Source organism: Camelus dromedarius, chromosome 7 (genome assembly GCF_036321535.1).
Source record: "Camelus dromedarius isolate mCamDro1 chromosome 7, mCamDro1.pat, whole genome shotgun sequence".
Taxonomy (NCBI): Eukaryota; Metazoa; Chordata; class Mammalia; order Artiodactyla; family Camelidae; genus Camelus; species Camelus dromedarius.
In genome coordinates, this window is record NC_087442.1 from 77,528,108 (window position 1) to 77,549,025 (window position 20,918).

The 20,918-nt window shown below is 42.2% G+C and overlaps 1 protein-coding gene and 1 long non-coding RNA gene across 6 annotated transcripts in view; one reads left to right on the forward strand and one right to left on the reverse strand.

The window, feature by feature from the left end:
* The window catches only part of LOC135321764 (uncharacterized), a 208,035-nt gene that overhangs the window by 147,552 nt on the left and 39,565 nt on the right, over positions 1-20,918 (reverse strand). The gene's annotated exons all lie outside the window — the stretch shown is intronic.
* PIK3CG (phosphatidylinositol-4,5-bisphosphate 3-kinase catalytic subunit gamma) overlaps positions 3,278-20,918 on the forward strand; it is a 35,805-nt gene continuing 18,164 nt past the window's right edge. Inside the window, exons 1-11 of one of the 5 annotated variants that reach the window (XM_064487690.1) lie at positions 3,331-3,439; positions 3,774-3,809; positions 5,673-7,679; positions 10,759-10,824; positions 10,938-11,163; positions 12,598-12,701; positions 14,944-15,090; positions 16,941-17,031; positions 17,824-17,954; positions 18,937-19,048; positions 20,444-20,601. In XM_064487690.1, coding sequence (XP_064343760.1) covers positions 5,685-7,679; positions 10,759-10,824; positions 10,938-11,163; positions 12,598-12,701; positions 14,944-15,090; positions 16,941-17,031; positions 17,824-17,954; positions 18,937-19,048; positions 20,444-20,601 — 3,030 coding nt within the window. In that variant the 5' untranslated portion in view covers positions 3,331-3,439; positions 3,774-3,809; positions 5,673-5,684. Of the gene's footprint in view, positions 3,440-3,474; positions 3,931-5,672; positions 7,680-10,758; positions 10,825-10,937; positions 11,164-12,597; positions 12,702-14,943; positions 15,091-16,940; positions 17,032-17,823; positions 17,955-18,936; positions 19,049-20,443; positions 20,602-20,918 lie in introns of those variants that run through there. The other 4 variants (XM_010984835.3, XM_010984833.3, XM_010984832.3 and 1 more) reach the window with 4 other exon arrangements.

The following is a 20,918-nucleotide window of genomic DNA, read 5'->3' on the forward strand; positions in this document are numbered from 1 at the left end:
GACCAAAAAGCATCATAGAGATTGGCGTGTGTGCCTAGACAACCAAGAGAGGTATGAAGGCGAAGCAAATTGTGAGATTAGATTAAAATGCCTTTAAGTCTATTTTATCATTGTATAAGCCATCGGAGGCTGAACTAGAAGCTATGAAAAGATGGATTCTAGTGCTTTGTCAAGCTGAGAGATACTCAGATGTCTGAGTCACTTAGCTACCCTACCCAGGAACAGTAACCAATGACAGCTCCCCAACCAGTGCGCTCCAAAGGCATCCCGGGCCCTTGGGGACACAGGCACTGTCTCATGCTCTGGGGAACCTCTTCACTTTATTCCCGTGTCACAGTCAGATCCGACTGCTATAACACAGTACTACACACAACACATTCATTTCTCATGGTTCTGAGAGCTAAAATCTGAGATGAGGGTACCAGCATGGTCAGGTTCTAGTGGGGGTCCTCTTCTGGGCTGCCGACTGCTGCGTTCTCATTGTGTCTTCACAGGGCAGAAAAGGGCGAGGGCAAGAATGACGGCATGAATCCCATTCATGAGTGCTCCACCCTCATGACCTAATTCTCTCCCAAAGGCCCCACTTCCTAATTCTACTGGGCATTAGGATTTAAATATACAAAATGGGAGCAAACATTTAGTCCACTGCAGCCAGCGCATCACACAAGTATTGTTACTCTTTACGTGTGCCAAGACACGAAATAAGTTTAGGAACCACAGGCCTGTCTTCTCATGTCTTCCCAGATCTCCCACCATCTCCCACCATTATTGTCTTTCACAAACTCTCCAGTTCAGGGAACTGATCAGCACATTGTCCCTCAAATACGTTTTGGCTTGAAGACTTTCCCTTCTGATTCCTCTTACCTTAAATCCTGAACCTCTCCCTGCATATTTAAAAAATTTTTAATTCCACCCAAAGTGACCTCCTCCAGTAAACTACTGTATTATGTAAGGAATGTTACATAATATATTTAAACCACTTGGTCTACACATACTATCATATTGCACATGACTTTTTTTTAATCTGCATGTCTTGTCTCTCCAACTAGGCCACAAGTAATTTATCTGAAGACTATCATGAAAAGCCTTCCTCAGAGCAAATAATTTATTCTTAATCTGTTTATTGACCACTAACACATCCAACAGTGTTCTTATTTTCTAATCTGTTCTAATATGCCTGTGATGGCTGGATGTACAAAGAAGATTAAGACTACTTGATTGTATTTTTTCAGTCAAAATGTAGTGTATGTCTACGTAAAGCATGGTACCAGGTGTATGAGATTCACAAGATTCACAGAGGGGAAAAAAGAGGCAAAGAGAGAAACATATTAATAAAACAGAATAATGATGAGATCTACAGGTCTTTGAACCTGAAAAATCTGAGGATACAAGAGGCCCCAACTAGTAAAGAATTCCTCGTATAGAGGAAGTATCCAAATCCAGGAGGGAGACACTGGCCATTACTTCTCCCCTGAAACACTGACGACATACAGTCAAATTTTAGTGGCTATATTAGGATTTGGGGAAGAGCAGGGTACTTTTAATCTCAAACCACCAAAAAAGCCTGAAGTATTTGCAAGTTTAGTCATAGAACACACAACCTTTGTGTGATTGGATTTAACTGAGTAGTTTCTATAGAGACAAAGGAGACCCAAGAGCTGGAGTCTAGAATTTCTGAAATAAGTAGTGTGTGTGTGTGTGTGTGTGTGTGTGTGTGTGTGTGTGTGTGTGTGTGTGTGGTGTCAGGCTGGGACTTGGCCTCCTGGGTGTGACTGAGCCAGGGCAAGGAAGGAATCTGTGGCATGGTCTGCAGAACAGAGCTGGCCAAGCTCATGATCCCTCTGTGGTCAGCCCTACCAACCCCAACCCCCCACCCAGCCCACCTGCTCCTCCACACATGCTGGGTGACAGCGTGGGGTGCTCCTACAGTGTGGCTCCTCGCCTTCTCCCCCAAACCAACCCAGACAGGCAGCTCTGAGGCTTCTAAAGCCACCAGCCTCCTAAGGGAGTATTCTTATACAGGAATATACTCTGGGAAGCTGATAAGAATCCTCTAAATATCTGGGAGGCATCCTTTAAGTTAAATCATTTCCCTGCTAATGTCAACTATCACAGCACTATTTGTGGAAAGCTGAGACCCAAGGAGCCGACGTGAAAGGAGATAGATCAGATGAAACAATCATTTAGCCTGATGTCAGAGCATTGAAAGAAACTCTTAATTATCTATCTCCAAGAAACCTTCTACTTGTCGTCCCGGGGCTCAGCTGGAGTCCACGAGAGCCTAGGCTGGAGGATGAACTCTGGTATAGGAAACCCTGGGATGGAGGGGAGGGGGCACTGGTTCAGGATGTAGAACGAACTGAGGTCACCTGGAAGATATAGAGCTGCTGTAAAGACGATTTAGGATGGCTTTTCTATGGTGTCTCCACTCTCCTGGGAATCAGGAGCCATCTCCCACCTCTACCTTACAGTGTGGCCGTGCTCAGCTCCCCCATCCCCATGACACCAAGAAACCTATTCTGTCTGCAATCATTGCTCACAGTAAGTCTCCACCCCCGGCACTTACACACACACACACACACACACACACACACACACACACACACACACACACACACACACACACACACACACACACACACACACACACACACACACACACACACACACACACACACACACACACACACACACACACACACACACACTGAACTTTCAGTTTGAGCCAGTGATATTTCAGAGGCTGAATGCTTTGGAAAAATAGAGAACTGTCTCGCCAAGCTAAGGAAGTGAACTTGCAGACTTTGTCTTTGAAAATGCTCGGCTGGATAACTCAGTCCCCTGGATCACTAGGTTTCTCTTCCCCACTCCCTCAGTTACAGGGTGTGAACAAGGGGTCATTTGAATTCCCATCAGGGAAAATTAATTGAATGGGCTTTGCAGGACTAATGGGTTTAATTTGGGTCTTTAAAATTATCCCACCTGGCTGTTTCTCTAATACTATGGCTGGGAGGCCTTTTCTTTCACTGAGAACTAGCTAGAAAAACATTTCATGTGTTTATGGCTCACGAATGTGTTTTTTGTTTGGATCTATGTGATTTTAATTTGTTTCTGCTCTCTCACAATTTTTTTAAAAAATTTAAAAATTAAAGAGTAAAAAAAAATATATATAGGCAATATTGCTCAACTTTGTGCTCTGCTGTGTGTGCCCTAACAGGAAGTGCATTTCTGACACTTTTTAAATGAGCAATCACACATATAATCAACTTGGTTAAAACTTCCTTCCTGGTAACTGCAGCACTTCCTCTGCATCTGGATATGAAGGGAGACCCAGAAAAGCGGAAGAGTTGAGAAGCAGACTGGGTAGGTTTGAATTTGTTTTGCTTTCAGAAATTAAACAAATGATCCTTCAGCATCATCGCCTCCGCTGCTTCATCAGGTATTACTTCCTACTATTTTCTGCCCTTTGTTGGGTCTGACTCGGAATAGTAACACTTCCGCCTCAGCTAGAATATTTTTATCTGGAACTGTTGTCGTCCTTAGGATGGGACTGCCACTGAATGTCTCTGTTTCATTGTCTAGTCCGACCTATGTGTGTGGCTATCCACAGGATTCCGGCAGTAGCTTTGCAGGTGCATCAGCCCTTTTTTGTTTTTGTTTGGGAGGAAGAGTGAGGGCACGGGGGCCTGTGACAGCCAGCTTTCATGTTCTCACAAGTGCACACTTCGAGATTACTGCACTTAACCAGTGTTTCTAACATCTTCTTGTAAAAGGAGAGCGCGCCGTGGCCTCAACCATGAAGGAAAGCAGTGAGTATTTAGTCAGCCCGTTTTCTTCTGCATCTCATACCCTGTAAGACTGATGTCACTGAGGCAGAAGTGATCGCTGAGTATTTGCATGTTGCCTAAATTTGGACCTATTTCATTTCAGGTCAGTGCCAATATTAACGTATCTTACAGTTCTCTTGTTATTCTGTAATGTAGCCAAAGATCAGTGACAGTTTTAAGCTGCAAGAGACAGTCCTTTGGGGTAGTTGGTTTCATGTGTTTACTAAGTGTCATTTCATAATTTTTTTTTGGTGGGGGGAGGCAATTAGGTTTATTTATTTATTTTTATAGGAGATACTGGGGCTTGAACCCAGGACCTCATACATGCTAAGCATGTGCTCTACTGCTTCAGCTATACTCTCCCTGCTACTTCATAATATTTTAAGAGAGGGAATATTGAACTTAAAAGTAAGATTAAGCCAAGATTTGAAAAGAAGTTTGGCTCTAATAAAACTTATCTTTCTTATCTTATAATCAAACTCTCCTTTTCGGTATATAAAAGTGCTCCACTATTTCATAAGGAAATAGGTAGTTTTGAGCCTCACTAACATGAGTCCTTTAAGAAGTAAATATTATTTTCTGAAACAACTTTTGTTTCAATAGTTGATTCTTATTAGAATATACCTTACAATATAGTGATGCTAAATATTAAAATCAAAATACCTTATTCATATTTCAACTTTAATATGTTTAACATTTTGATCATTATTTGAAGAGTTTCTTACTGCAGTAAGTCATATTTATAATTAAATGCTCTGTGAAGGTAAGTCCTTATAAATATTTGTGGAAAGAGTAGATAAGTTGATGAGAATAAACTGGTGAATTCCCATCATAGAAATGAAATATTATAGCAAAAAAAGAAGTTAAGTCATTGATTGGGGCCCAAATGGCTGGTCCTACGTTCCATCCTGTGGCTTCTCCAAAGGTAGATGGAATGAATTGGTACAAAGTTAAAATTACCTGACTGTTCATACTCAGAGACTACAGCCTTGGGGACTCCCCTAAGATACTGCCTTAATGGAGCAATGACAGCCAAGATGCTAACATACTTTGTGATTCACAATTTTAAATATCTGCAAATGTTCTTCAGTGCCACTTCACCAATTCTGATCTTTTTGAGTTTTATCAGTGACAATGACTACTTCTTCTAACTAGAAAGATTTAAAAAAAATTTTAAAAAAAGGAAAGAAAAAAAGGACAGGAAGTTGACTAGGGAGCAGATACCTGATCCAGACAGCTTGAAAAGAGACTGTGAGGCAAGCTGAGTAAGGTGTCTGGGTCCCCCAGGAAATGTGAGACGGAACAGACAGCAAACAAGTCAAAGGCTTGTTTCCAAAGGGGGGCAGGGGAAAGTCAGCTTCTCCCACAGCACCGGACTTAATCCTTTAACTGGATTATTTGACTCAACCAAGCATTTCAGTATGCCTAACAATTACTGCTTGAGCCCTTATAGTGCATCAGACACTGTGCTAGATGAGTGCTTTACCTCTCTTTTTTAAATTAAATTTTCAAACATAAGTAGAATGAATAATTAATGAACCCCCATCTATCCACAGCCCATAATCATCATGTATGTCCCCTAATTTAATTCTCCCCTCTACCCGCTGAGGTACTGCTAACTCCATTTGACAGATGGGAAACAGGCTCAGAAATTATTTAAAGAGTTCGTCCCGCAGAGTCTAAGTCGTAGGGGCCAGGATCCCTGGGCCGCGACCCCAAAGCCCCTGTATCTTCATGCGCGCCTCTTTGTCATTCTTTTACACCGTCTCCTTCTGCCAGCTCATGTAAGAATATAAAGGGCAAGTGCCTTCCCTGTGACAGAGCCCTGTGTTTCTCCGCTGCCAGGTTGCACAGGGCATGGAGCTGGAGAACTATGAACCGCCCGTGGTGCTGAGAGAGGACAACTGCCGCAGGCGCCGGAGGATGAAGCAGCGCAGCACGGCGGCCAGCCTGTCCTCCATGGAGCTCATCCCCATCGAGTTCGTGCTGCCCACCAGCCAGCGCAACACCAAGACCCCCGAAACGGCGCTGCTGCACGTGGCCAGCCACGGCAATGTGGAGCAGATGAAGGCCCAGGTGTGGCTGCGCGCGCTGGAGACCAGCGTGGCCGCCGACTTCTACCACCGCCTCGGCCCCGATCACTTCCTCCTGCTCTACCAGAAGAAGGGACAGTGGTACGAGATCTATGACAAGTATCAGGTGGTGCAGACCCTGGACTGCCTGCGCTACTGGAAGGTGCTGCACCGCAGCCCTGGGCAGATCCATCTCGTGCAGCGGAGCATGCCCTCAGAGGAGACGCTGGCTTTCCAGCGCCAGCTCAACGCCCTGATCGGCTACGATGTCACCGACGTCAGCAACGTGCACGACGACGAGCTGGAGTTCACGCGCCGCCGCCTGGTCACCCCACGCATGGCCGAGGTGGCCGGCCGGGACCCCAAGCTCTACGCCATGCACCCCTGGGTGACATCCAAGCCCCTCCCGGAGTACCTGTTGAAGAAGATCACCAACAACTGCATCTTCATCATCATTCATCGCAGTACCACTAGCCAGACCATCAAGGTCTCGGCGGATGACACCCCAGGCACCATCCTCCATAGCTTCTTTACCAAGATGGCCAAGAAGAAGTCTCTGATGGATATCCCCGAAAGCCAGAATGAACAAGACTTTGTGTTGCGCGTCTGTGGCCGGGATGAGTACCTGGTAGGTGAGACGCCCATCAAAAACTTCCAGTGGGTGAGGCAGTGCCTGAAGAACGGGGAAGAGATTCACCTGGTGCTGGACACGCCTCCGAACCCAGACCTGGACCAGGTGCGTAAGGAAGAGTGGCCACTGGTGGATGACTGCACAGGAGTCACCGGCTACCATGAGCAGCTGACCATCCATGGGAAGGACCACGAGAGCGTGTTCACCGTGTCCCTGTGGGACTGCGACCGCAAGTTCAGGGTCAAGATCAGAGGCATTGACATCCCCATCCTGCCCCGGAATGCTGACCTCACCGTTTATGTGGAGGCAAACATCCAGTATGGGCAGCAAGTCCTTTGCCAAAGAAGAACTAGCCCCAAACCCTTCACGGAGGAGGTGCTCTGGAACGTGTGGCTTGAGTTCAGTATCAAGATCAAAGACTTACCCAAAGGCGCCCTGCTGAACCTCCAAATCTACTGCGGCAAAGCTCCAGCACTGTCTGGTAAGGCCTCTGCGGAGACCCCCAGTCCTGAGTCCAAAGGCAAAGCTCAGCTTCTCTACTATGTGAACCTGCTGCTAATAGACCACCGCTTCCTCCTGCGCCATGGGGAGTACGTGCTCCACATGTGGCAGCTCTCGGGGAAGGGGGAAGACCATGGAAGCTTCAATGCTGACAAGCTCACGTCGGCAACCAACCCGGACAAGGAGAACTCAATGTCCATCTCCATTCTTCTAGACAATTACTGTCACCCCATAGCCTTGCCTAAACATCGGCCCACCCCTGACCCGGAAGGGGATCGGGTGCGAGCCGAAATGCCCAATCAGCTTCGGAAACAACTGGAGGCAATCATAGCCACTGATCCCCTTAACCCTCTCACAGCAGAAGACAAAGAATTGCTCTGGCATTTCAGATATGAAAGCCTTAAGGACCCCAAAGCATATCCTAAGCTCTTTAGCTCCGTGAAATGGGGACAGCAAGAAATTGTAGCCAAAACATACCAACTGTTAGCCAGAAGGGAGGTCTGGGATCAAAGTGCTTTGGATGTTGGATTAACCATGCAACTCCTGGACTGCAACTTTTCAGATGAAAATGTAAGAGCCATTGCAGTTCAGAAACTGGAGAGCTTAGAGGACGACGACGTTCTACATTACCTGCTTCAGCTGGTCCAGGTAGGGGATGCTGGCATTGTCAGTGGAGCACTCATCTCCAGGAATTCGTTTGCATGTGCACAGGCACCCCATTCATCTGTCTTCAAATGCCCTTTGTCCAGAGAGACATGATCAGTCAAAGCAGATCTGACCAAACTACCTCAAAAAGCAGTAAACTCTTCCATGTACTTTTTTTATTGCCTTTGAGGGCTTGCTGACCAGCATTTTGATGACATTAACATTTCCGCTTTTTAGGAGAACTGGCCCCATGGGAATACTTTGTACTCATTTACTATATTAATGATAGATTTGACTTATTGAATGCTCCCTTATGCCAAGGCTCTAAGTGATTTACATGCCTTTTCTGTGTTACCACATTTAACTTTCCCAACAACTCTGATGGAGGTCAAGTTAATATTTGTAGTTTATATATAGGAAACCAAGGCACAGAGAGGCTAAGTACTGTGCTCAAGGTCATAGACATTGAAAGACAAGTTCAAACCCAGGAGGTCTGACTCCAGGCTCTGGTCTTTTCACTGCCTCCCAATTTCTTGCATCAATCCAGTGACAGGATAGCATGTCCTAGAGAAAAAAAGGTCATACTCCCTGATCATGTTTACCACAATTCATAGAGTGACATTTCATATCCGGATGGGACCTTGAAAGCCCCTCTCTTTCCCCTCTCTTTAGACAGGACTGGTACTGTGTTTCCACTCCCCTTCACAGGCCTTTCCCTGGGGTCCAGAGAGACGAAATCATTTGCCTAAGATTTTCTTAGGAAGTTAAAGAAAGGAGGAACAGATCTGTCTGACTACAGCCATTCTCAAATTACACCATGCTGCTTTACAAGGAAGAGGAAGAAAAGGAACAGGGAGAGAAATGCTATTTTAGAGTGGAGATGTGTTCATTCATTAATTCAACAACATGTACCGAGTGCTTCCCCTGTTCTAGCTGCTGGGGACAGAGCTGTGATCAAAACAGAGCCCGACTGTCCTAGTGTAGCTTGTGGTGCATGAAGACCAACATTAAAGGAGTACACATACAAGCAGATATTTCATAACAAGTTGTGACAAATGCTTCGGGGGAAAGCTACAGAGTGTTTTGAGAAAATAGTCAAGGGGCCTGGGGACACCTGATTAGACTGAGGAAGCCAGGGACAGTTCTGAGGAGGTGATATTTGACCTGAGATTCTTAGGATTAGCCAGCCTATATGTTGGATACCAAACTGTCTAACCATTTAAAGGAAGTTTCTGGAGTTTTCTGATGTGAATTTTGGATACTCTCAACTTTAACTCTGAATCTTCCCATCAGGCAGAAACGTGAAACAATATATTTGGCCTTAGCCTCATCGACCAAATATGTCCAACATTTCTCTCTGCCCATGAGTTCAGATGTTGCCGTAAACGCTAACGAAATTTTAGAATAATCCAGGTATCCTTAGTTGTCTAGTTCTCCCTAATAAAAAACATAAAACAAATTTGCATGTGATCTCTTCCAAGTCCCAAGGCTGCCGTGAATTGTTTTACGTTGCCGTTTTCACTAGTAAACGCTGCAGAATTGGAGAATGATTCGTGCTCTTCTTGGAAATGCTTAAATGAAAGAGGTCACTAAGTAATAGTAATCTTGAATCTGTGGTCATAAATTTGAAGAAGAGTAGTCATTTATAACACTATTTGAGACATTTTCAGGTATGGCCAAATGACTCATTGATTCCTGATTAAAATAATCTCCTAGTTGAGATATGCATTGTCTTTACAGAAGTGAAACATAAAGAGGGTCAGAAAGACTCACGTTTGGGTTAGAAACTCAATAACATTTCTTAAGTGAGTACCAGTGGTGAAATAACCACATTCTCAGAATTAAGATCTTAGCTACAGCTACAGTGGCACCTATTTGAGCATACCACATCTTCAAAAACATGGAGATAACTGAAATATTATCAGGTCACTACTGCTCTGATCATTTCCAAACTGGAAAACCAGAGTTAGTATTATAAATCATACCAAAAAGCCCTGGGTCCCTAATACACAGAATAGAATGGGCATTTCTCCTATTCCTTAGGAAAATTGGACAGACTATGTCTATTTATAAAGGAAATACTCTGAGAGATTTAATTTTAAACCTCTATTAATGCTTGTACATGACATCTACCCTTTAACTCTATATATGCACCTCTAATAGTCAAACAATATTTGTTAGTCTTGCTGCCTTTAAAATTACGAACTATTGCAGACTTGCAGAAAAGTACAAAATATGATGTAACTAATATCCATGCACCCACCATAATTTAATTATTTTTCACTTTTTTTTTTTTTTTAACTGGCCAGGCCACAGCGAGGGGAGTGAAGGGCAGCCCCCTGCCCCAGCCCTGTTCTTGGTCCAACCCCTAATTTTTACTTTGTTTTTTTCCTTCAGTCTCAGCGTTGTCACCTACGTGAATATCTCTGTATTAGCCAAGTGATATGACAACTACTAAAAACTACTAAGCCTGAGGAATCATATAAAACAAGAGATTTTTCGGGCAAAAAGCTCTGTATACGCTGCATCATGGTAGGGAATAATGATCACTCTGTTGCAGTGAGAACCGGGGAGCAGCTCAGTGACTTGCAGTCTGACGCCAAACACACATCTTGAATAAAAGAGAAGCAATGGGATTTTCAGGATCTTCACATCCAACAAATATTTTTTCCTCCCTACATGTACAGTATTCCCACTGTCTGTTTTCTTTCCAACAACCTTTCGTACCTTCCACTTTTATAGATTTGTTATAGCCATCTCCATCTTTCCCTTCTATCCTTCCAATAAATCAGGTAAGCCCTTAATGGGAACAGAAGCCCTCCCCTCTTTGTCTTTGCCGTTATCAAAAGCTCATGATTGTGAGTCAAGAGTTCTGGCTTCTAATCCTGGTCCTTAAGCAAGTGGTTCACTCTGGCCCAAAGTGCCCTTGAAAAGAAAGGATTGAACTTGTGCCTGGTGAGATTCTCATCACCCTATCCATAGAAACCCTCCAAGGCAGACCATCAGTTTTTCTCCATTTCCTGTTTCTTGATTAACCAACAGAGAAGGCAGTCCTACAAATGCCAATGTGTTCTTCCCTTAGGCTGTGAAATTTGAACCATACCATGACAGCGCCCTGGCCAGGTTTCTGCTGAAGCGTGGCTTAAGAGTAAGTACTTCTATTTTGCTAAAAGCGTCGTGACATTTAAAAAGTTGTTCAGAATTGGCCGAGATCTCGAGCATGAGTCATAAGGATTTCAATCTTCTTGTTTCCACTCTCAGAACAAAAGAATTGGTCACTTCTTGTTTTGGTTCTTGAGAAGTGAGATCGCCCAGTCCAGGCACTATCAGCAGAGGTTTGCAGTGATTCTGGAAGCCTATCTAAGGGGCTGTGGCACGGCCATGCTGCACGACTTCACCCAACAAGTCCAAGTAATTGACATGTTACAGAAAGTCACCATTGATATTAAATCACTCTCTGCAGAAAAGTATGACGTCAGTTCCCAAGGTACGGTGGCTGTATTTTCTTGGTCCTCTTTCCAAATGCCTTGGTCTCCAATGCCATCGCCCCTGTGATTCTTCCTCCTCCTAGAAGCCAAGTCCCAACTTCCAAAAGGTAGCCAAGAACTGATTTTTTGTTCTTCTGTCTTCATGAAGGAAGCAAATGTAAAGTTCTCCCTTTACAAGTTAATATATTTAAAAACCATATACACGTTCTAATGATGAATTTATGATAACAGATAGCAAACGCTTTGAAAAATTAAAACAGCACAATGAAGATGTAAGATGTATTTTTTAAAGAATAGTCATGCACACACAGAAGATTAGTTATTTCCAAATATTTATCCTTTTCTCCCCATCTTTCAGTATATGCATATAATTTTCAAATCTTCAGTCTTTTAAAATAATGAATTGAGAAACTATTTTAAATTTTTGTATATATATAGACATATACATCATATATAGCTATATATATGTGTGTGTATATATAATCAGAGTACTTCCTATATATATATATATCACCGTCTCTCTGAAGCCGTTTCCAGGATTTCTTTCCTAAGGAGGAAAAGTAATCACTCTCTATCTGTATTCCTATAGGTTTTGGTGGATACTACATTAAATTATGGTCATTAACACATCTTTCTGGTCTGTTAGACTACATGAGCCTTGAAGCTAGGAAATATCTCTTATTCATGTTTGTAATATCTAGATCCAGCACTGTGGTTCTTAAGGGGCACTCAGTAACATACTCAGCCAGTATTTTACACATCTGAATATTCTGATTTTCCATTTTTTCCTTTGATTCTTTTCCAATACACCCATAATGCTCTCTCCTAAAAATAATAATGGTAGTAATAATCTTACTTTTATTTTTATTGTAAGCAAGACAGGGAAATATTTGTACTGGCCTCCAGTCTGTCTGTTATCCAGGCAGTAATTTGTATGTATTTTGCCTTTAGAATTATGAAGCTGTCATATCATCTCCACACAATCTAACTTCCTCTTTTGAAAAGAATTTACCAAACCCTAACCGAATTCCATTTAATAAACGGCCTTCAAATGTCTGTTCCCCAAATCAGATGGCAGTTTAAAGTTTGTTGTTGGAAAGGAAACTACAGTATCAATTCCCTATCACCATCCTTAAAACATCCTCCTCCACCTGACCGTCTCGAGATTCCTTATATACTCAGCTATTCCTACCCCTGCTGTAGTGTATGTACGTGGTTATATCGCTCCCGGTGAGCCCCTAGTGAGCCTGATGTATCCTGCCACCCTGAATGGTTAGTTCCTCAAAGACAGAAACCTACCCCCTTTCCTCCTGCTCCACACCAGACCAAATACATAGAATGTTGTGAATGCACATGGCCTCAGGAAGGGTGATAGATGACATGGCTAATTTTTTGAACTCAACATAACTCTTGTATCCTTTTGACAATTACAGTTATTTCCCAACTTAAGCAAAAGCTTGAAAACCTCCAGAATTTGAATCTCCCCCAGAGCTTCCGAGTTCCATATGATCCTGGACTGAAAGCAGGAGCACTGGTGGTAGGTATCGCCTTAATGTCCTCACGTTGTCACCGTGTCCTGACAGTGGCTCCACATACTTTTCAGGGCCCCGTGGATTAAAGCCGATGTCTATACAGAGACAGGGAAGCTGGAAAGTCCCCAATGGGCTTTTGTCAAACCCTTCTCTAAACACTAGATACTATAAACCTCAACCCCCAGACAATCTCCCATCCAGTTTGTTTTCAATCAGCTTTCTTGAGGAACCATTTGTATACAATAAAATTTACCCATTTTAAGTTCAATGAGTTTTGACAAATACATACAACCATATAACTGTCACCACAATTAGGATGCAAAACATTTCCATTGAAATGTTTGAGAAAAAATTCTTTCAGATCCCTTTGTAACTAGTCCTTTCCTTCTTCCACACCCAGTCCCAGATAAGAGATCTGCTTTCTGTTGTGAAATTTTGCCTTTTCTAGAATGTCATGAAGTAGAATCTTGCAGTATGTAGTTTTTATATCTGGATTCTTTTACTTGGCATAATGCTTTTAAGATCCATCCGTGTTGCTGTGTGTCTCAGCAGTCTGTTCCTTTTTATGACTGAGTCCTATTCCCTTGCACGGCAATACCACAATTTGTTTTCTATTCACCTTTTGAGTAAATATTTAGCAGTGAGATAGTTGGGTCATACGGGAAGTGTGTGTTTATAAGATACTGCCAAACTGTCTTTCCATTTTACAATGAGCACTGTGCTATTTTATGACACAGTTGTCAGTTTATGCAAGTTCTCATTGTTCCACATCCTAACGAACACTTAACATCAGTCTTTTTAATTATAGCCATTCAATGGCTGTGAAGTGGTATCTCACTGTTGTTTTTATTTGTATTTCCCTAACGATGTTGAGCATCTTCTCACATGCTTATTTGCCATCTTCTTTTGGGAAGTTTCTTTTCACATTTTCCATTCATTTTTAATTTGGGTTGCCTTCTTCTTATTATTTATGTTATTCCTGTATTCTAGATTCAAATCCTTTATCAGATATAGTCTACAAATATTTTCTCCCAGTCTGTGACTTATCTTTTCATTTTCTTAGTAGTGTATTTCAAAGAGCAGAAGGTTTTCACTTTAAGTCCAGCTTATCACTTTTTCTTTTACGGTTCATGCATTTCGTGTCCTAACAAGTGTTTGCTTAATCAAGAGACATTTGGTAATGTCTGGGACATTTTTGATTGCTACAACCAGGAGAATGCTACCAGCAACCTGTGGGTACAGACCAGAGATGCTGCCAAATATTCTGCAATGTACAGGACAGTCCCCACCCCCAATGACAAAAAAATTATCCAGCCCAAAGTGTCAGTAGTGCCGAAGTTGAGAAACACTGCCCAATTCAATGTGACAAATGTTTTTTCCTAAAAGTTTTGTAGTTTTAATTCCTGCATTTAAGTCTTTGATCCATGTTTTAATATTACATCCTCTTAGCAGTAAACTGGCTCTATAGCAAAAGCACACACTATCCACTGTCAGCATGAAGTTAGAGGCTAACAGGAATAATGATATATTAATACAACTTCAAATTATGTTTGCTTTTCTTAAAGAGCACATCATATTATTGATCCATGGTCAATTCACTTTTGGCTAAAACTCCTAAGATTTTTATTTTTTATTATTATTTTTTTTTTGGAGTGAGTGGCTGCTAAGCCACATTTCCCACACCTTGAATTTATCTACATGTATGGGGGATTGGGACAGGAGATAGGCATTGTACCTGCGCTAGGTTTCCAATGATGGCTGTTAAATTTCATCCTGTTAGATTTGGCCTAGAATTATATTGCAGTTGATTCTGCAACAACAGTTTTTAGACACTATGGTAACAACAGAACTCTTTTTTTCAATGCAAATCTTAGGGGGAGGCCAAATATATATACAAATAACAGCCAAGTTGCTCTGCATTAGAGGGGACACAGACGTGCAGGAGTCCTATGGGAGTGGGGTGTGCAGAGGATGAGAGGTGCCACGCATCTCAGGCACCGCCACAGATGCTTAGGGTTCCTTGGAACACACTTTGAGAACCACTGGTTGAAGCAGTGTGCATTCCTCTCACTAGCTTTTTTTTTTATTTGATGAAAATGCCTTTGGCATTTTTACCCAAATCACTGAAAATCATTTTCCAAGTGGGACTGGGTCCTAGTTGTTTACAGTGATGCTTTGCAAGAAGATGTGTGTCTCCACAATATGTGTTCAATTGTGTGTAGGAAGCTTATGGCTGTTTTCTTACAGATTGAAAAATGTAAAGTGATGGCCTCCAAGAAAAAGCCCTTGTGGCTTGAGTTTAAATGTGCTGACCCTACAGCTCTATCAAACGAAACAATTGGAATTATCTTTAAACACGGTGACGATCTGCGCCAAGACATGCTGATTTTACAGGTGGGCCACTGTTAAGGAATTTTTTTTTTCAATTACCTGAGAAGAGAATTCTTTGTTAGATCTTTAAAAATGCCTTCTATTGACTGTATTGCTGTTCCCCTATTTTACCTGATGAACAGTTTCCACTGGCCCATGGATATGCAGTCTAGTGAGCCTCGCAGCTCTGTCCATTCCGAGGAGGTGCATGTCCGCACTCCCAAACAGCCAGCTGCACTTCCCTCACCCTGCCTCTTTGCTGCATGCCCCACTCCCAGTGTGGGACACAGGGTAGAGACACACTGACCCCCTAGTGTGCGCCGTATTCATCTCCACAGACACAGCTACGCACCCACAGGTGCTCTCCTCGGAGCCATCACCTTTGATTCATATCCATGTACACAAACTCAAGTAAATGATTAATAGGAAGCAGGGAGAAGATGAACAGGCAGGTGACTGGAGAATTCATGCAGTTCAGTAACAAGAGTAAACAGATACTAGAACAGAAGGTGAACGGGGAAGGTATCAATGTTGACCATTTTCATATTTTCTAACATAAACTTTAGCTTTGCAAATGTGTAAAGTAATATTCTCCATACCCTAATGGTTTAATACTGTAGAGGTAACACTAACATTTAGTATGATTTAATGAAAATAGGCAAACCACACTGATTTAAATGTAACCTATTCTTTTTTTTGTAATTAGGTTTATATATTTATTTTTAGAGGAGGTACTGGAGATTGAACCAAGGATCTTGTGCATGCTAGGCATGTGCTCATTCTACCACTTGAGCTATACTCTCCCCATAAATGTAGCCTATTTAAGAGATCATGCTTTCATCTCTATGTTCTTGTTTTTGTTTATTTTTGGTATAACAATAATACCTTTTGCTCTCTTTTCAAGAATAGTATGTGACAAGGACCTACAGTACAGCACAGGGAATATATTCAATATCTTAAAATAACCTATAATGAAAAAGAATATATATATGTATATGTGTGTGTGTATATATATATATATATTTTTTTTATATATATATATATAACTGAATCACTATGCTGTACACCTGAAACTAACACGATTGTAAATCAACCATACTTCAATTGAAAAAAAAGAACGGTATGAATATTATCCTGGAAGTAATTACTAAAAAAAAAAAGAAAAAAGAAAAGAAATCCTTCAAAGCTTTTGAGAGTTTATTAAATCTCCAGTAAATCTGCAGAATCTTGAATTATTTGAACATGGGCACTTCAAAATCACAAAACATAGCTGTGTTGTTCCTCTCATTTTGAGGGGAAGTTTGCACTTGTCGTTTAAGTGCTTTTTCTCCCCCCATCTTTGAGGCAGTTTGGCAGGTAAGGGCAGGTTATTTAAGCCGTCTAAGCCTTAATCTCTTCACCTGCATAATGGGAATAATTATCCAGTCCATGCTAGGGGTTAGTGCAAAGGATCAACGTAAATCAGCACTCAGTGAATGTCAGTCATCACCACTGTTACTGCTATTGTTGCATCGGTTGTAGCCCAAGAGTGAGTGCCTTATGGATAAAAATGTGTTAGTGGAACCTTTTTCATTGTGGTAAAATACACATAACTTGGAATATTTGAATAATAGATGAATCATGGCTAAAACCTCCCCCAAAACAAATCCAACTATCCTCTTTCCCAAGGTACCTCTCAGGGACCAAAACTGACAGGCTTCCAAGAAAGAGAAACTTGAGAGTACCAGGTCGATAAATAAGAGCACATTTGTTGCTTACATATTTTATGGTCACTTAAATACCTTGTGTTACCAGAGAAGACTGTTGCTGTTGTTTTTAACAGAGAAGAAAAATATACACTGATAATGGAGATGTTTTTGTCTTTTGATGCCCAGATTCTACGAATCATGGAGTCCATTTGGGAGACTGAGTCTTTGGATCTGTGCCTCCTGCCGTATGGATGCATCTCAACTGGTGACAAAATAGGTGTGTGGTTACCTCGGGGTGAACAGACCACTCAGCTCGTTTTAAAGGATAATCCCTTTAGTGTAGGCATTTAATAACTGCCAAATGACAATCATAATCCATAGAAAAAGGAAGAAAATGTTCCAATGCTGGCGAATGTAACTCTCGGTTTAATGCAGACATGCTGAGAATACATGAATGCACCATTGAACTCCTTGTGACTTGATGAGGAAATGACCATAGTGAGAGCTTGTTCCCTCCTCTCTACTTCTCCACCTCTGAACTCACACGTTTCACTGCACATTAAACTTCTCTCTCACAAATAGCATTTAAAAATAGATGGAAAGATCTGTCACTTGTTTTGCTATCCCAGAATTCACATTATCAAAGCTATTACATGCTCTTAGGTGCTTTTACAGACATTTCACATCTTAATTTCAATCAAACAGGTTTTTAATTGAGTTTCCAACTTGAGAAGTGTAGAAAACCATTTACATTAGACTCTGTAATTTAGAAAAGGGAAAGACCCAGGTTGCCAAGTGAGGAAAGATGCATCCAGCACCTTCGTGCTTTTGCTTATTAAAAAACTAGCCCTTTCCTCTTTTCATTCAGGGATATTGAAAGCAGGTCCTACACAGTCCCGTATCCTCCTCCTTTTCTTTCTCTTCCTCCTAAGAAAACCAACAGCATGAATCTGGAAAATATCCCCCTGGTTGAGAAAGCTCTCCGCCCTCCAACAGAGACACAGCCGTTCCTCCCTGGGTCAGGTTACTCAGCCCCGGTTGGCATCAGACTCTGTGTGTCTTCCCATAGGAATGATCGAGATCGTGAAAGACGCCACAACGATCGCCAAAATTCAGCAAAGCACGGTGGGCAACACAGGCGCCTTTAAAGATGAAGTCCTGAATCACTGGCTCAAGGAAAAATGCCCCATTGACGAAAAGGTGGGCTCCTGCTTTTCCCCACCCTGAAGGCTCCTGACACCTTGTCATGACACAGCAGTAGAGGTTTCACGGTTCCAAGGGGTCTGCCAGGGCCACGCACCCTGACACACTGGGGAAGCCCCTTATTCCTGAGCTCCTGGGGCTTTAAGTGCTTTCCCATGGTGACACAGCGGATCTGTGTACCACAGAGGTGCTCGGCTCAGAACTCCCTGAGCATTTGCTTCTCCTATGATTAGGAGGCCTGCTTTGCATAAAATTTGGTTCTGGGAACTAACTTGTTACCACTTTTGATGATCGCCTATTGTTCAGCAGAAAAATTTATTTACCGTGTATAAACTCCTTCCGACCTGGGAAACAGATCTTTTAAAGTAATTTATAATTTACCACCATCGCACCCTAACCCCAATGGTAAATTATGGATGCTGAGAATGTCAGTCCCATTCCTCAGAAGTACATCTGCTGAGTCCTTCACAGACTGTGCGGTTAAGCTGTTTGGCTGCTGGTTAAAGTTCTGCTGTACAGGATTAGCACTTCTCATTTGCATGGTTAGCAGCCTTTGGGGGAGGAAATATAATTAGTAGCATTTATTAGTCTGTTATACATGTGCATTTGTGAACCCATGCATGCTTTAAGTGGTCACAAGCAAAACATATGTTCACAAATGAAGGCGGAATCATTATGGGTTCTGTATTGTTGCTGGCAAGTCATGCATGGAGAGGCACTCTGATTAAATTACTGTTGTCCTTTGAGTCTTTGCTTCCTCCCTGGGCTACTGTGATTCATCGTATCTTCACCTAAAATATTAAGCAGAGCAGTGAGAAAGTTGGCACTTAATCCAGAGAACCCTAATGAAACCAGGCACAACTGACTTGCTCTTGGAAAATGATCCCCAGAAGACCGTGTTTTGGGGAGTCCTTTGTAATAGCTTCATGCTGCTCTTTGTAGTTAAAACACAACTAATGTTCAGACATATTTTAATTAGTTTCAGGCAGCGGTGGAGAGATTTGTTTATTCCTGCGCTGGCTACTGTGTGGCAACCTTTGTTCTTGGAATAGGCGACAGACACAATGACAATATTATGATCTCAGAGACAGGTGAGTTTATGTATTGTAGATCAATTTTTAAAACTGGAATAAAATACACATAATATAAAATCTACCATTTTGACCAGTGTTAAGTGCATACTTAACTGCACTCACCTGGTTGTGCAACCATCCCCACCATCCACCTCTAGAACTTTTTCGCCTTGCCCCATGGGAACTCTGTGCCCACTGAACACGAATCCCCCCATTCCCCCTTCCCCAGCACAGAGACATTTTTAAATGGAGGTCAAGGTTGGAGCACATGTCTAGAAGTCATTATTGTGTAGGGACACAGAAGCTGTGATCATTCTCGAAAGGACCCAGGGGTGAGTAATGGAAGAAGATGCAGGACATGGGACTTCAGAAGGACAAGCCAGTCAGAAGCTAGAAGGCAGTCCTATCTCAGAAGCTAATGCAAGTGGGTGTTATCAGCAGTGTCCGATGGTGCAGAGAAGCAACAAAGTAGTCACAGATATCCTTTAATCTGAAATGCTGTGCCTTCCTAACCTACCCCCTTCACTGGTTCACTGTCCACTCTGACAGTGTCAGTACTGGCTACACACCATGAAATTTTTCTCCAAAAAATTTGGACCAATTTAAGAGTAGAGTCTAGAAACAGCACCATATTGGGGTAAATCACTAACTCTCTGTGGGAATTAAGAGATAATGCATCTAAGTATATAGAGGTATATATACGTATGCATCATACGTATATAGAGGGCTATACTAATGAGAAGAGGTGATGGGAACTGTAGTGGTAGAAATTGACCTATGGAGGGAGGGTATAGCTTAGCGGCAGAGTGCGTGCTTAGCATGCACGAGGTCCTGGGTTCAATCCCCAGTACCTCCATTAAGAAAAAAAAGAAGTAAGCAAATCTAATTACCTCTTCACCAAAACAACCAAAAAAAGTGCAAAAAAATCAACTATACTTCAATAAAGAAAGTTTAAAAAAAAAAAAAGAAATTGACCCAAACGAAATTCAAAAATGATTTATTTCTATCATGCAACTCAAAAGTAAAAGATGAACCCCACCCTGGCAGAGTGAAACATCAGTCTCTCCTGAGTTACTTAAAGGGCATAAAAGAGTCTTGGGTGTAATGATGACATATAAGCCAGAGAGTTTTGATTTATATTTCTAAAAGTAATTCTGAGACAAGAATTTTTTTTAATGGCATCTGGCTGTCATTTAAAGAACACCAGAAGGGTATCAAAACTACTCTTGGTTCAAAGGGTGCTTTGTGGCTACTACTACACACACCTGCTAATAAAACAGAGTAAAAATAGCACTCTCACCCAAGATAGCTCATTTTCAGGCAACTTAAAAATGTCAAGAGACAAACAAATCAGGGTGTTCTTTGCAACTGCTTATGCCAGGGTAATGATGTCAGACATTTTCTTCCCTCAAGGAAATCTATTTCACATTGACTTCGGGCACATTCTTGGGAATTACAAAAGTTTCCTGGGCATTAATAAAGAAAGAGTACCCTTTGTGCTGACCCCAGACTTCCTGTTTGTGATGGGGACTTCCGGAAAGAAGACAAGCCTACACTTCCAGAAATTTCAGGTAACTGACCTCCCTCTTGATCACCTTCCGGAAACACCAACCAGATGGTGCCCACCACCCTCACCTCTCGCTCCCCTTTGAGCTCCTCTCGCCTCTGCCCACTTTCTTCTGGCATGACCCTTTGCCCCATTTCCTCTGTTCCTTCCCCAAGTGCAAAATGACGCTTCTCAGTAATCCTCCCCCAAAAACCAAACAGCAAATAAAAGTATTCCATAATCAGTGGGATGGGCAAATAAAACCCACCAGGATGATGCGGTCCTGAAAAGAGTGCTTTCAGGAAAAGCACCGGACAAACAGGTTTAGCCTTTAAATATCTA